The sequence below is a fragment of the Protomyctophum bolini genome, assembly GCF_963924005.1.
Source record: "Protomyctophum bolini genome assembly, chromosome: 6".
Classification (NCBI taxonomy): domain Eukaryota; kingdom Metazoa; phylum Chordata; class Actinopteri; order Myctophiformes; family Myctophidae; genus Protomyctophum; species Protomyctophum bolini.
Genome location: NC_137867.1, coordinates 30,922,895 through 30,939,570, shown reverse-complemented (window position 1 = coordinate 30,939,570; position 16,676 = coordinate 30,922,895). Strand labels below are relative to the sequence as shown.

At 40.5% G+C, this 16,676-nt stretch overlaps 1 protein-coding gene across 2 annotated transcripts in view; it reads right to left on the bottom strand.

The window, feature by feature from the left end:
* Window positions 1–14,902, bottom strand: part of atad1a (ATPase family AAA domain containing 1a) — a 28,984-nt gene extending 14,082 nt beyond the window's left edge. Inside the window, exons 1-10 of one of the 2 annotated variants that reach the window (XM_080765947.1) lie at window positions 14,816–14,902; window positions 14,200–14,417; window positions 12,395–12,493; window positions 12,019–12,139; window positions 10,425–10,625; window positions 9,443–9,549; window positions 8,674–8,763; window positions 8,497–8,547; window positions 8,162–8,334; window positions 7,233–7,390 (exon numbers count right to left, since the gene is read on the bottom strand). In XM_080765947.1, the coding sequence (XP_080622073.1) occupies window positions 7,261–7,390; window positions 8,162–8,334; window positions 8,497–8,547; window positions 8,674–8,763; window positions 9,443–9,549; window positions 10,425–10,625; window positions 12,019–12,139; window positions 12,395–12,493; window positions 14,200–14,373 (1,146 nt within the window). In that variant the 5' untranslated portion in view covers window positions 14,374–14,417; window positions 14,816–14,902 and the 3' untranslated portion in view covers window positions 7,233–7,260. Of the gene's footprint in view, window positions 1–4,161; window positions 7,391–8,161; window positions 8,335–8,496; window positions 8,548–8,673; window positions 8,764–9,442; window positions 9,550–10,424; window positions 10,626–12,018; window positions 12,140–12,394; window positions 12,494–14,199; window positions 14,418–14,815 lie in introns of those variants that run through there. The other variant, XM_080765946.1, reaches the window with a different exon arrangement.
* Between the last annotated feature and the right edge of the window lie 1,774 nt (window positions 14,903–16,676).

Here is a 16,676-nt window from a genome sequence, read left to right as displayed (position 1 = left end):
CAGCAGCCCAGCACGCTGCAGGGGGTTTCTTGATTTGAGATGAATCTCTTTTAGGCCCATTGGCTAATCTTTCATGAGTCCAGTCCACATTAATATATAACAACGAACATACAGCGAATAGTGCGTTCGGCAGAGCGCATAATGGAGTTCCCGAGTTATAAGCGGTATGTAGTCAAAACCAGAAATATCATCAAGGACAAGCACCACCCAAGTCACAAACTGTTCAACGCCCGTGGAAGGGCAGGGGGCCAGGTTTCCACCTGACAGCTGTCAGATTGCTGAAACATGGCATGAGTCTGTCATCAGAACGCTGAGCAAGGCAGCGTTCAAGGAAATCAAACGTCCTGTCCTGTCCTTCGCCTCTCTCTCTGTTATCTTTTTTCTGTAAAACACTAACATCCCCTCCTTCTCTCAAAAGAGTAAATCAAAGGACAAGATTCATGGACAATCCTCTTTTGTTAACAAAAGGGCTCTCAGGACATTCTGACTATTTTTTTTTATGCTTGCACCTCCTGGTTCTCCAACATCTCAATGTCACAAAAACTAATCTCCAAACCTCCCAAAACAAACTAATCCGACTTCTTCTTGGCCACCTTTGTGCAACGCATTTTGATAGCATAGGCTGGCTCCGCGTAGAAGATAGAGTCAAGCAATTGAAAATGGGACTTTTCAAAATTGTAAATGCAACTCTGTCTGCCCTCCTCAGTGCACTTACTTGACTAATTACTAATAACTAAAAGAAATCCCACAGCCACAATACTAGAGGGAACAATGATCTGGTGCCACCAACTTCACCTTCCACAGCACGGCCACTCAGGAGTGGAATGACCTTCAAATTCACCTGCCAGCAGGTCAAAAGGAGGGGATCACCCCCACCTCTTTATCCCCCCTCCGATGTACTTCTACTTCAACCTGTACATAGATTTCATGTTTTTGAGATGTTAATTTTGGTTGTTTTTGATTGTGAGTGCATAGGACCCGAATGGAAACAAGACCTTGTCTTGTCTACGGTGCCATCCCTTTGGACCAAATGTGCCGTTTACATTTTCTATTGTCTAATAAAATAATCAATAAAAAATGGTAGCACTAACCCAGTCATTCTTAAAATACAACGTTAAAGGGTGGGCATAATTCAGCAATATAGATTTCCCTGCCAGTCTTGGAAATTGGTCTTTCACACGTATGATCATGTTTCACAGTACTGACTAGAATGATAGAATGAACTAGAATGATGTCACATGTCAGCCTACTAGTGTTCAGTGGACATTGACTGGTCCAGAGGGCAGTAAGACTAGCAGTGGGGGAATACCAAAATCCCTATCTCCTACATCTATACTCTCACTACCAGCACCTACAGTACGTCTTATGTCTGCATCTTATGTCTGCCACTGCTCAGTCCCAGTCAACTGCTGCTACTTGGACCCAATTCGGGGAGTGAAATGTTTCACAAGGGATACATTTGTCCTGAGGGGTTTCTGTCAGAAAGAATCATTTGATCGGTTGCACCCTGCACAAGGGTGAAGATAGCCCCAAATGCTTTCTGTCAGCCTTTCCCAACCTTAACTCCATCAAAACAATGCTTAATACCAGCCGTGACACAACTGCCTCTTAGCTGCAGCTGGTTTAAGTTTATCAGCATGTGGACCGTGGGTAGCAGTAGGGTTCACCTATGGGCTCAGTCACAGACACACACACACACACACACACACACACACGAAGAGTGAAAGAAAAGACTGTATTACGGATGACACCTGGCAGGCCATAGAGGATAGAAGGGACCTCAAAGCTAAGGGCAACAGGGAACCTGATAGGGAAAAAAAGTGGAGACAAGAATACCAACAACAAAGCAGGATAGTGAAGAAGAAGAGAAAAAGGGACAAGAGGAGATATGTCAACAACCTGGCATGTGAGGCAGATAGGCCGTGTTGGGACGCCAGAATAAGTGCCTAGAAAATGAATTTCGTTCCCACGTCATGAGCACTACTCATTCAATGCATTTTTTCATAGATAATACCCTTCTGAACTTTGGGTTAAAAGTTCTACTCATAATAGCCTGCAGTATTTTGTCACAGGCCAGAAATGTATATAAAAGTATATAACCAAAGAACGAAAATCTTGTGCTGCTGTTTTTGCTTGTAAAATGTTATATTGATTTTGGCAACACAAAATCTTTATATGTCATAAATACATATACCTAACATCTGAAACAAGTACTGGTGGCTTAGTTTACTCATACGTTAATCTAGATCATGAAATGTAGCAAATTTGTTAAAGAAAATGCTTCAACTTAAGTGATTGTCATACAGCACATGAAGCATACACATAGTAAATTTAGCCAAAAGCTTATATTTCATACATAAATGTCACAACCTACTGTGCAATGAAAGGTAGAAAAGAAAAGCAGTACACCTCGTCCCACAAAGGCTACAAATCTATCAAATTGTTACCACACCCCCCTAAATTGAATAATGCAAAAAATGGACAAGACTAAAGACAAATGCAATAAAGGTCAATTATTTCATCATACATTTATTCAGCATTTATTCAAGTATCACAAAGTGTCGCAGCATCTGACATTAATGTACAGCTGGCGACCTTTGGGGTCGCCATTGCGACCTCAATGGCTGCTAACTAAAACAGTTTTGGCTGTAAAACCAGATGAGCTACACATGCAAACTTTGTGTCTGTCATGTTTTTGGACCATTACAAACTAGTTGGAATGTTTATCATTATGATTGGGTGTGTCTGGAACCCTATGGCAAAACAAAACAAACGTAAGCAAAAATAGCAGCACAAGATTTTTGTTTTTTGGTTATATACTTTTATATACATTTCTGGCCTGTGACAAAATACTGCAGGATATTATGAGTAGAACTTTTAACCCAAAGTCCAGAAGGGTATTATCTATGAAAAAATGCATAGAATGTGTAGTGTCCATGACGCGGGAACGAAACTGAACGAAAAGGGACCTCACAATATAAGAGGTAGCAGCTGGACAGCGGAACATGAAAGACCTTTACAGGATCACAAGGCAACTGGCAGGGAAGAACAGGACTATCAGCCGACCAGTTAAAAACAAAGAGGGCCAACTCCTCACACTGGAAACTCCATCACACTTGGAGGAGAGGCCATAGAAGATCTGGAACCTACAGTATCTAGGGAGCAACATCAGCAGGGATGGAGGAGCAGACAGGGATATAGAGCTTAGAATCAGCAAAGCAGTTGGCATTTAGGATCTTGCGACCGATCTGGCTATCCAAACAGCTCTCTAACAACACCAAGCTACGGATGACCAAGGGCCTAATAAACAAGCTCCATGTATGGCCTACTTGTGTGCAAGGCGCAAGTTGGCACCTCGACAAGAGTGCATTTCTAGTTTATTTTACCATCATCCTCATACACTGTACAGAATATATCATCTCTCTAATCTTACATGTACATATCCTGCGTTTCATTCGAACTGCTGTTGCTGCTACAATAAAATAATGTGCCCACGTGATCAACAAAGATCTATCAGACCCAAGAATAGAGCTATAGTCCAGGGTGATATGTTGTACTGGAAACCCCCCCTGAAAATAGGTCACATTAAAACACAGGTAATGCCACTAATGTTGTATTACTTATATTATTCTGTTATGGAGCAATACAATTAACCCCACCATAATTAATCCAGATGAGTTGTTTGGCAGCAGCCCATACCAGAATGTGTACTGGGCAAGCTCCCCAGCGATGCAAAATAATAATAGAATAAACACTATCCACCAATCTCTAGATTTCAGTACATGGCATGTGTTATTTCATTGCCATGAACCTCGCTCTCTTACATAGGGTCAGTTAATTATGTGCCGAGACAATATTCTTAGAATCGACAACAAGCAAGGTGTCAAGAAGGGTAGAATATTTTTCTTAACAAACATGCCATACTAGATGAGTGTGAAGAGGGGTGTGACGTAACTGAAGGACAGGATGTGACAGATCCTGTCCCTCCTGATCTGACAGATTTTATTCTTTAATAGAACAATAATTTGTCCAAGTGGGCTTGTGGTGCAATGATGCCAGAAGAAGAAAAAGCTCTATGTAGCTTTTTATTTCTGTTGAAAGGCAAATAAATACATTTTACATATTCAACACACAATTTACATGACAGCAAATAGACAGCTGGATGGTGTCCATCCAAAAATAACTGATGCACAGGATCAGTGTAATTTAAGATGCTTTCATGGGCTATTTGACCCATTAATTAATCTTAAATATTGATTTGTTCTGTAAGACCCAATTTCTATGCAGGAACAGTTCATCTTATCTCTATGCCTTAATCTCAGTTTACAATAACTCTTCAGGGATACGAGTTGAGATCAAGTAATTGCAGAATAACTTGCTGACAGAAACATCAATCATATTATGCAGGTGTTTCCAATATTCACTTTTTACAGTATATCAAAGTTCCTACAGTACGCACATCATGTAATCTACAACTGAAGCTGACAGATACCTCCAATACTGGGCAGTGGAGCACCAGCACCTCACAGTGGTGACTCGTGTTCATTACTACAACTAGAGTGGCTGATCCATCTGTGTGGGCATGTGGTTGGGTATCAAAGCGTGAAATGTCCCTTCTGTGACCATTATCTGCCATATTACGGCAGTTGGCCATATCATGACAAATAATTAGATGATTTGTGTACACTGTACAGAATGCAGAAGATAAAGCATTTGTCATCAATCTCTTTCTGGCAAACTGGTGATTTGACAGTATTCTAGAGACACCAACATGACTAAAATGTGTGGAAGCTAACAAATACCAACCATTTTCAGTTGGATACTGAAGAAGAAGTGACAGATTCCGTCATGGAGGCATAGTCAACTTGATAAGGGAATCCGTATAAGGGTAATGGCACAATAATCTTACTTTACAATATACAATAACAAAGTCCTTTATGAAAGACACCAAGGTAAATTATTAAAATCTGTTCTGTGAGTGTGACAATGCTGGTATGATCAAGTAAAAATCCACTCAATGGTGTTACAAAACCGCATTAAATAGCTTTTCAAAACATTATCTGGCAACATCTATTAGGGTATATTCAATTTAAAAGTGTTGACCATTTAGTTGCAATTTTAAAACCATATTTTTTACATTCAGACATTTTTATATAGCTTCTCAGAAGAGTAGTTTCTTCTAAATGTTTTGTTATGAGAAAATAGTATATAATTAAAAAAAAGTTTTAAATGGCATTTGTTCCGATTAAAATCCATTGCTCTCCATAGGACAACACAATTATAAAAAATATCAACGTTAACATTTGAGCATTTTGGGGAGTCGCATCGCAATTGCTTAAAAACCTCTGTTGTGAGCGATGAACTATAAATAAATGAGGCTTTAGTTTTCCAATCTGCCTAAAAATATAAATCACAAGTTAGGATTTATAAGAGAATTAAACATTTCAGTCACTTCAGCTTTGTACAAGGGGGAAAGATGGGAGCTTTACTATTAGTCATTTATAGACTATAAAATGGCATTTAGGGAACATTCGGCATTTACAAACAAACCTTTTATTTTCATGTACTTATTTATTTATACTTATATTTTTAGTACCATTAGTGATAATTACATTTGCCGCCTTTGGAGGTGATATTATGTATCAACCACTCCATGATATACAGTATTCTGAACATTAAAGTTAGGCTCAAGTTAAGGGAGCCTGGTTTCATTTTTCTGTTCAGTGCTCAGATCCATGTCTCAAGCCTGCGTACTGTATTCTGTAATTTGCAAACACACACATTACATGCACAGCCACACACACAGATCGTTTCAATATCTTCCCGAAACTGTCTTGTGCTAGTACAGATTGAGTATCCTCGCAAACCAGAAATAAATAATGAAACATCTGAACCTTTGAATTGAGATCCAAATACCAATATACCGAAGGAACATTTGGACCTGCAGGGCCTACATCTACAGATAACATTCAATTGGTATATAATATAATAACACATATCCATATCCAGCAGTGTTGCTCTGGGTGTGGAGACGGAAAATTGTGCGTTTAATGTAGCAGTTAAACATAAATGATTAACATTACTTTCAACAGGAAATGAAAAAATAAACTAAAAACTAAAAAGCTTACTATGAAAATATTAAAAAAAAAAAAATTAAACAGGGCCATGTCCAATAAAAAACAAATGTGTGTGCGTGTGTATGTATGTACAGTGTGTGTGTGTGTGTACACAGTAGATTTCCTCCTCCGCTCATGAACATACCGGTAACTGGAACTGTTAGGAAGACGTCATTCAGAAATCATTGTTCTTAAGTCCAAAGAAAACAATCTCTGGAAGGATTAAGCCAAGTAAATACCTATAGCAGCATCCCTCATTTATAGCCGTCTTGATGTGCTCCAAAGATATCAAGTGACCCAGGGGTTCTAGAGCTTTTTCTCCGTTTCTTTTTGCAAACACGATATATATTTAAGCATTGAAATGTCTACATATTGGAAGTCAAAAGAAGCATAGTAGCATTACGATTATTCTTAGGGACGGTAGATTGCTATATACTGCTGCTTTTTCCTCAATGTGTTGCCTCCCTTTTACAGCAGAATCTCAACTATATACAATATACATGTATATGATTTATCACATAGCCAGCATTTATTTGCCCTGTGTGAAAGCAGTGATAAACCAGATGAGAGGGTGATCTCTGATAACACTTTGGGCTGTCAACTGATAAGGAAATAAGCTTTCCAATAAGTGCAGGCAAAATAGGCTTCCGCAGTGAATGACTGAATCCCCAGCAGCAGGAACTCAACATGCTGAACATGGCCGCCACGTTCGCGGCACAGATTTATTTTCTCCTTCGATACTAAATAAGGCTGTGGGTATGTGATTCAAATATTGCCCAGGAGTTCATGGCAGCTCCTGGTGGGAAAACCTCTGGTAACCACGTAGGCGCATACTGTACCCATCTGTTTCTTCTTAAAGGAAGTTATGTCCCTCTCTGATGTGTGGTGGTTTGTTATTATTTATTATTTTTGTTTTCTTCAAAAGTGCGCCTTCTCAAAATAAAAGTTGTTGAGAAAGAAAACCCTTCACAATGTTAAGGTATCATGTCATATCAGGTGCTTGTCACCACGACAACATCCCAAACATTATACTGTACTTGGTGTTAAAGTATTTATTGGTTTTGTTTCTCAAAGGGAAGTCCAGCAGCACCTGTTCAGTGCATATAATAACTGTACCTGGTTACTCTAGCGGTTTTGATTCTGCTCAGTCCAGCGGAACCTCTGACACGTTTGTCCCCATGACAGCAGTGGCCTGTTTGGACTCCCTCATCTTGTCGAGGCCAAAGAGCAGATCCAGTTGGGTAACCGGTCGTAGGCGATCCTCATCCAGGGGTCTGAGGGAAGAGATGGGGTTGTGGGAGGGCACAAGAGCTCAAAGGTTATACTCATGCATCACTGAAAAGTGAAGTATTGGCTCCAAAATCAGTTATACAATAAAGACCAAGTAGTAAAAAGGTCTGACACTAGTTATCTCTAGGAGAAGCCATTTTAGCGCGTCCCTACGTTCCTGCCTCTGATCCCGAGAGGGGCTACTGAACGGGTACCACACATAATGGAGGCAGCAGCACAACCCAAAACAAGTGCTTATAAATTAATATAAATTAATCGTAATTTCATTCACCTGTTTGATTCGCATAGCTGCATGTTCCTCCAAACACAGCTGATTTTGATTGCAGAACTACTCTGTTTTTAATCTCTTTCAACATGACATCCAGACAGTGTATTAGTAATTTTAAACTAAATCAGCACGCTAAAATAAGTATCTGAATACATTATAGGTTAGAACCACGTAGTGGCAAACATGCTTGGCTGGCTGTCTCTGTCACTTGTGAACAAACAGTGGTGTCTGCTACACACACAGGTGCAATGATTGAGAGATTAAAACGTCCCATAGCCTGAAAGGTATAGGCCGCTCTGATTGGTTCAGAAACAGGCTTTCATTTCAGACTTCAAAATAAAATGACCAAAAAAGCCATTACAGCACTGAGATGGAGAGATAGATTTCTCTTCCAAAAAAGTACATGATCATATTTAATGCCACTGGCTTAAAGAAATATAGAGAAGCATTGGTGGATGGGTAGGGATGAGTTATTATGAATTCATACTTTTCCTCATCATCGTCATCCTGAAACTGTTGAGCTATCTGTCTCATCTGTTCCTTGCGCACATAGTCACGAACGCGGTACATGGCAGCATCTCTGCAAAGCTCTCTGAGGTCACTGCCTGAGTAGCCGTCCGTCTTCTCCGCAATCTCCTTCAGGTTGATGGCGTTGCTCAGCTGGAAATGAGAGGGGCAGAAGAACAAAAAGATTAGCTAAGTGATTTAAATGGGGAAAAAAGGTTATACCACTATACGGTTTTCCCCATAATATCATGTTCTCTTGTCAGATAGAATGTGAATTTTTAATTTAATGATTAAACTAACTGAGAGAAGACATACGTTTTCTCCTGCCAAAATCAGCTTCAGAATCTCCTGTCTTTGTCTCATGCTCTGTGGAAAGGAGACAGTAGGCGAGTCTTTGAAACTTCCTTACAGGTCATTGTGATTGAAAGTTCATTGTTCACTCTTGACGTAACAAATTCATAATTAATTGCAATCATATTGTGAATGTTTTACCGGCAAGCCAACATGGAACGTTGTGGGCATCCTGCGTAAAATGGCTGGGTCTACATCCTGGGGTCGGTTTGTAGCGCCCATCACCATCACCTGCCAGAACAAAGATCATACCATGGGGGAAAAGGGTTTACACTAGCCACCAGCAAAATGTTAGTACATTTTTTAGGTTGCTCGGAATTAACAGTCTTTATTCAAGGGTCCAGTTCAAGAAGCCACTGTGCCTGGTGTACAAAGATGTTTTCCTGCCCTGACCACAGATATACTCTACCTACTAAAACTACTAGGCGATATAAGTGAGGTTGTGCAACTCTCCCATATCCGATAATGTGAATGGAAGTGAGTCTTCGATGCACCTCCACCACTGTGACGGAGTGGCTGTGGCTGGTTTTGGCTACAACATGAGCGACTCCGACGCCGCTTTGCACTACTACGAAAACCTCTAAATGTCAGCAGTGACAGAAAGTCCCAATCATAACATAGTGAAAGAAAAGCAGTTTCTGGTGAAACTTGTGAATGCTGCAGCTATCGAGGACCTGACCATGGGCAGTAATGGTCCCACTGGTGATGATGGCTTCTCTTATCTCTTACTAGTTTGTAATTTGAATGTTGTTGCTTTCTCTGCCCTGTGTTTTTGCATGTGCCTCAGGTACCTTGAATTTGTTTTGTCATTGATCATTTAATCAGTGTTGCGGAATCTATTTTTCCTTCCTGTATTACCGTTTGTCTAGCACCTGGGCTAGAGTGGATGTGATAACAGGGGTTCTATTACCTGGCTGATGGCAGCAGTATCAAGTCCATCCCACAGGCTCATAAACTGGGCTTTCATCATGGCTGTGGCCTCATGGTCCATACAGGAGCGGTTCCTCAGGAATGAATCTAACAGCAAGAACTATATTGTAATTCAATGTACTGTACTGCGTTGCTTTGTTTACAAGAGTGTTTTCATTCTGCACCATAACCAAGAAACAAAGGGAAAGAAACAAAAACTAGATAAAGTCGGGGGGTAGTGACACTTGACACAGCTCCCAAGGCAGACTCAAGGACAGAGCACCTATAATATTTGAGAATCTGCTGCAGTGTTTGATGTAGGCCACACCATTAAAATATACATGCATACAAATATACATAAATAACATGTTAGAATTTGGGGTGCAGTACGTTGTTCAGACTAGTCATTGGTCCGACAAACGACAACCCACCTCATCTCCTAACCTAACCATAACCGCAATCACTGGAGCAGACGCTAGTCCGACATACAGACGCATGTCGGTCGGACTAATGCTCCGTCGGAATTACATGAAGCCCCCTAAAATGTGATGCATGGGCTCAAATCACCGTCTCAATTTGCCTGAAATTAAAACATTAAAACAATTTAGACCAGTATAATAGTATCCCTCAACTATCGATGTCTTTCTTGAGGTGATAATGGATGGCTGTAAGGTGTAAGCCATAGTTTCAAGGCAATTCACACATTAACCTAACAATAGACCTGCCAATGAATACCAATGAAGTGTGCTATGCACACTATTTCATTAGTAGGCTATTCAACTGGTACTACTGTCTACACCTGCAATTCAAGGTAACATTCGTTCTTGCATTGAAGAGGAGAACGCAACTCCAGCTCCAACTCCAGAACGCAATAGCTGTATAAAATAAAAAATAACAACACTCAAATTCCAGCAGATCAAACATAAGCCCTAACACTTTGTGTCACAGATCCAGTTTTGGTAGTGTGGTGGCTAGAAACTCACCAATTTCATCAACAAAGATTATGCAGGGCTGGATTTTGGCAGCCAATGAGAAAACGGCAGCGGTGAGCTTCTGAGATTCGCCATACCACTTGTCTGTCAATGTGGAGGCCTGCAGATTGATGAACTGGCAACCAGAGGCTTTTGCTGTTGCCTTGGCAATCATAGTCTTCCCACACCCCGGCGGGCCAAACAGTAAGACACCTGGGAAGGAAAAGAAAAAAACATTATGTTTAACATTACTGTTTATCTTAACATCACCTCTAATGCCTTTATCTCGTCTTAGTCTATAAAGTTTCCATTCATAGACCTCCCTACCCTATTCATGAGGAATATAATCCTATCTGGTTGCATTTAATGATGATAAACTCACAATATTGCACCTCTATGGACAACTTGGGGCATCATCTTTGCATCTGCATGTCACAAATATCAACTTTTCACATATACAGTATGACCAATGACGTGTGTACATGTCCTTAGCACAATACGTGTTAAGTACAGTATATGGCCGAAGCTGAGAAGAGACAGTGGCCACGTTTATATGAAGGGTGATCATTCCGAATAAATACTTCAGAATAAAATACTTCGGAAGTAATGTTTTTTGCTTCGAGTTTCCATGGGAAATGGTCATTCCGAATGAGTGTTTATATGGAGAAGTGCTATAAGACATGATACATGTTAATTCACGTGAAACTACGCCATCTGTTGGACACAAACTATAGGCAGTTCATTCATTGTGACTGTCTCAACAATACAAACATTACAGACGAAAGGCGATACTTTGAAATCCCATCATTTCATTCCGCAGTAGCTTTGAGGCTGCTGGTTGGATAGGGGCGGGCATATATGTTTACCGTCTTTTTTTTCCCCACCCGCTGCGGCTCCCCTTCTCCGCTGGGAAAGTGATCATCTCGTTTTTATTTGTACTTTATTATCTACAGCACGGCCAGGGCACGCAACACACTGATTATTATTGTATATATTGTATTATATATCGGGTTGCTCCTCGCTCGTTATTTTTGAGAGAGAGAGAGAGAGACCGTTGAACACACACACACACACACACACACACACACACACACACACGTCACACACACACACACACACTGCACACACACAGATCAGGGGTATCATCATCTGCTGCTGCTCCCCATTTTTGGTGTGGATTTCGGATCTGCTAAATGCACGAAATAACACGCTCTATGTGCAAACTCCTCGGCGCGCCTTGGATATGAGCGCCTTGGAGCATGCTCAGAAAGACCAGAATGAACTTACATCCGAAGCAGTGTATACATGAGTCCAATTTTCTTTCAATCGCATTGAATATTGGAATAATCCGGCCAGTGACATCGGAATGGTTTTTAGATCGCATCGAGCATTTTCATTCGGATTTAAGTTTTTGTAGGTGTTTATATGACAACGTTTAATAGGATTTAACTTCTATTCGGAATGAAAAGGGGATTTAACTGTCTATGTAAACGTAGCCAATGACATGTTCTGCTATTCTAAGCATTCCAGCTAGTGACCTTATAGCATTACATGTCCACATCTATAACGCCCATTTTGTCTCTAGATGCCATGCATACAGTGGTACCTTTAGGGGGCTGAAATAGTTTGGATCCAGCCAATAGGTGTCTCTTCTGGAACGGTAGGATAACCGTGTCCTGCAGCTCATGGATTACCTCATCCAGGCCAGCTATGTCTCTCCAGGAGACCTGTAAGAGATGTGTACACGTTTCCAAATGTGTTCTTTGGATCAACATTAACACTGAATGGGAGACTGCGAAGAAGAGGCCCAGGAAAGAAGCATTTGGAGGAAGAATTCTAGCAAGCTAGCAATGTGTGTCCGGAGAGTACTGTATTAACCACCACTACATGTTACTGACAGAATACTGTATTAACAGACAGAGTACTGTATTAACCACCACTACATGTTACTGACAGTAAGACAGTAAAAAAAAAATCGGTACCTTCATACTTCGCGGATCAACTAGTTGAGATGCAATGTTCAGCTCATACTCTGTAAGTTTAACACCTTCAACACCAATCCGCTTCATCAGCAGCTCTGCCTGGGGAGATTAAAGGCACACAAATACATGAACAAGCTAAGCTAGCATTGTGCACACTCAATGCTTGGGATGACCTTTTTCGCAGAGCCTGGGAGTCGATGGTTGCTGAGGGGGCGCTTGTTTTACAGGTTAGGTTTCTGGTTTCTTAGAGTTAGTTTAAGGCATAGTTTTACTGAGGTTAGGGTTAGGTTTAGTCATAGTTTTTGAGGTTGGGGTTAGGCATAGTTTTTGTGAGGTTATATAACACCGCCATACTAGTAGTAGCCGGCGCTGTAAAACAAGCGTCTCATCTGCGCCCATCGAAACCGAGGCTCTGCGTTAAAGGTAGTCCCCACAATGCTCACACACACACATACACATACTGCCCTATCTTACACTCTGACCCCGTATCCCCAAACCTCTGTACCATTTTTTACTATATCGAAAAACATTTTTAAATAATTCAACTAGCCGATCTACATCGACACGTTGTGAGCTTGTAGATCGCTTATTTGAAATATTTTAAAAGATTTTTCAAAATAGTAAAAAATGGCAAATAAGTTTAGGGATAAGGGGTAAGGGGTGGTGCAAGATATAGCCTACAATACAGTGTCTCACACACACCATCAGCAGATTACATTGCACAAAACCTCGCCTTCAATAATATTTTCCTGACATTGTTTACACAAAGTTGTTAAGGGGAGCAGCAACACTAGACAAGAACAGTATTATATTCCCAGTTAAAGGTCACTTCCACTACACTTTTCTACAGTTAACTGCTCTTGAATGCATGATTTTAATTAAACATATTGTTATTCTGCACTTGTCACACATTCACATTGCATACAATACATTGCATACAATACAATACATTGCATACCTCCAGTGACATTCTGTCACTGGAGGTCAGGAGCTTCACTGTACTTCCTCAAAATCTGAGCCAGATGTGTAATACTGTTACTGTATAACAATTCCTGGGAAACAATCATGGTCCAATATGCAAATTAGACACTTGCTGAAACCACTTTGGTTGGTGGCGTGCAAGGCCTGTGATATTTGCATATGAATATTCATAGATCCCAAATTTGTTAATGAGGTAGAGACCGTAGATGTGCTTCCAGATAAGCCTTTTGTTTGAGTCCCCCCCCCCCCTTTCATATCAAAACATGTTTTTTATTTATTTTATTTTTTTATCCAAAATGAGTTAATAGCACAGGCAGACTCTTCACATGTCTGAAATGTAAATATGAAATAAATGCTTAAACATATAGTTAGGTGTAATGTTAAGAGAAGTGAACCTTTTAAGCCTGTTTTCTCAAATGTTTCTCTGCAAGACATTACTCTATAAGCCATATCTCCAAAACTGGTCTCCAACTTTTCTGACCTTATTTGATAGTTTAGTAAGTAGAGTAAGACAGGAAATGGGAGAGAGAGAGATGGGTGACACGCAGCAAAGGTCGTCGGGTTACCAGCCTAGGTGCCCGGACCACTAGGTCGGCCCAGGCCTTCTCATGGATTCTCATGGCCACACAAGCTGACATAACACTTCCTTAAAGGTACTTACCAGTCTTTTGATTGATTGATTGATTGATTGAATACTTTGTTAGTCATAAATGTAAACAGCAGGTGGTGCAGTCAGACATAAGGCTACACAAAGAAGGGGGGGAAAAGTCCTGGGGACTTCATTGTTTCCATTGTGGACGGTCCTGCATGATACATCTGCATACCTTTTTCTTGGCCTGGCTTTTTTGCTTGGAGGTAGGGTCCATAGCTTCCACCACCCATTTGATGCTGTAGTAGGTGGCAGCACCAAAGATGGTGAGCCTCACCAACATGCCCACCACTTCATTCCGAGATAGAGGGCGCATCAGCGCGTCTCGGGGAATGTCCTTCAGCGACATATCTGTGGCAAGTCACTGTCAGCCCATTTGCTGAATATATACTGCTGCAGAGAGACAAAAATAACACAGGTAAATGTGATATTCAGGGAGTAACGCACGAGCTGTGGTTTTCAAGCGTTGGCAGCATTTATACGTTGGGGGGCCTTATACATTCCGCCTCTGAATCCAACTGATCCATACAGCAAGTTAAACCTAACTGTTGGATATGTTAGTCCAGCTATTAACCATATCGCTCATAAACTAGATTCGAATTGTTAGCTGGCTAACAAACAAGCTATCTGAACTAACATGACACACATAGCCTACAGCCGAACTGAGTCAGCTAAACTAAAAACGAAATCAATTGATGAATATTAACTGTGTACACGTTTTCTGCAATTACACCACTTACGGTCAAATATAAATGTTATATATTGCGCACAAAAAGCATAATGATACTTACAAAAATCCGAGTACAACAGAACAGTCTATAAAATTAAAAGATGCTGCATCGCTATCATCAGTGGTGTGACTGCCAATGCACGCCGGCTGGAAACAAACAAACGTTCCGGCCGGCAGTTTTCTTTGCTGTCCTGTCGCTACTCATTCAACCCGCCACTGGATGGCAGCATAGCCCATTGCTAGGGATACAGAACAGAACCATGGACAGCAACCACACATAACGCAGGAATAAACAGGGGTTTGAATTCCAGTCATAGTGGCTGGGCAATGGCAGGGTAATCTTTTACTTGCTAGATTTGTCCTTTTCAGCACATTAATAAAATGTTACCAAACTGTAACCTACTTTCACATTACTGTGTGTTGGCCATAATCTGTAAAGAACACAGTATTGCAGAATGAGTGAATGAATTGTGAGTAATGATTACATCATTACAGCCCCAACACAAGCAATACAAAATAGAAATTTAACAAATTGTAGATTCATATATGTTGTATCAAAATGTATAACAAAATATATTTGTTATACACTCTGTAGGCTAAGGCTAACAGGTTATGTCATCCTGCTGCAGGAACATTGTCATTTCGGAGTAAACCGTTTCAGTGATTGATGTTGTGGACTTGTTGATTGCAGCAATTTATCATTATGCTCAAACACTGCAGGCAGGGTGTCCTGGTGGTAGACTAGATGCAAACTTTTTCTCTGGTCCTTAATCTGTGTTTGATTTACATTCTGTTCCAATGTTGTCTGATAATGGATAATTCAGTCTTCTTAACATCAGCTGAAAGATAAGGCTATAACAAATAGGCTGCTTCAACAGGCAATTTATCACACACAGGACCAAACAGATAATAGTCTAATTGTCACGGACTGGGAGTTAAGTTTGGCTTCTTTTGTGCAACTCTTTTTGAAGTTATATATATATATAATTGACTATGGGCAAATGAACATGAATCTCATATTGTGTGATAGAATAGAGGCTTATATTAGATGTGTGTCCAATTAGATGCTAGAGATATTTTGGCCAATCAGTGGCATAGAGTAGACAGGAATTGGAAGGGGGAGGCTTTGTCAATGTGACAGTCAATGTCTCAAGAAAGATGTCCATTGTGGTATGTGTTAAGAAGTCAATTATTAAGAGGTAAGGTACTGTATGTTTCATAACAACAATGAACATTTTCCCCACTTGACCACTTATTTCATTGCAGAAAATGTTTTTTTGTCATTTCAACCTGTTTTGTCACACACCCATGGTTTATTGAAAACAGGAAATCATTTTGTATTTATTTTCTGTTTATTCCAGCTGTTGTGCACAAGCACTAGGACTAGGTTATAGCCTACATTGTAGTCCAATTACTTTTCCAAATTGGATATAATATCCCATCCGCCACAGTTCCCATCTACAAGGATATGATTGGGAGCAATATCCTCTTGTTTTTTTTTGTAAAACAACACACAGATTGCAATTGGAGACATCTTTGGCTCTAAAACTGCTTCATAAAAAGCTTTAATCTCCTCCTATAATGCAGCAGCCAGTCCCTGCAGATAGTGGGTTGACGGGCCATTTTGAAGGCTTTGGGCATGAAAGCACAAGCATGTATACGTGTATCTGCAAAGTGCAGCCTGGGCTAGTACATTTCCACCTTACACCGAGCTCACCCCAAACAGCTCCTCACAAGAGAATTGAGGAAAAGAAAAATACATTCAGCACACATAACTGTCAGCCCCATCATGCTGTGGCTGAATTAAAACTTGCATCTTGGCTACGGTTCTGTGTTTTCACATGCCAGATCTTTTTTTCTTATGGAAAAATAGAATGCCAAAAGGTCTATTCAGAGGAAATAATTATACAATGCTCGGTGGA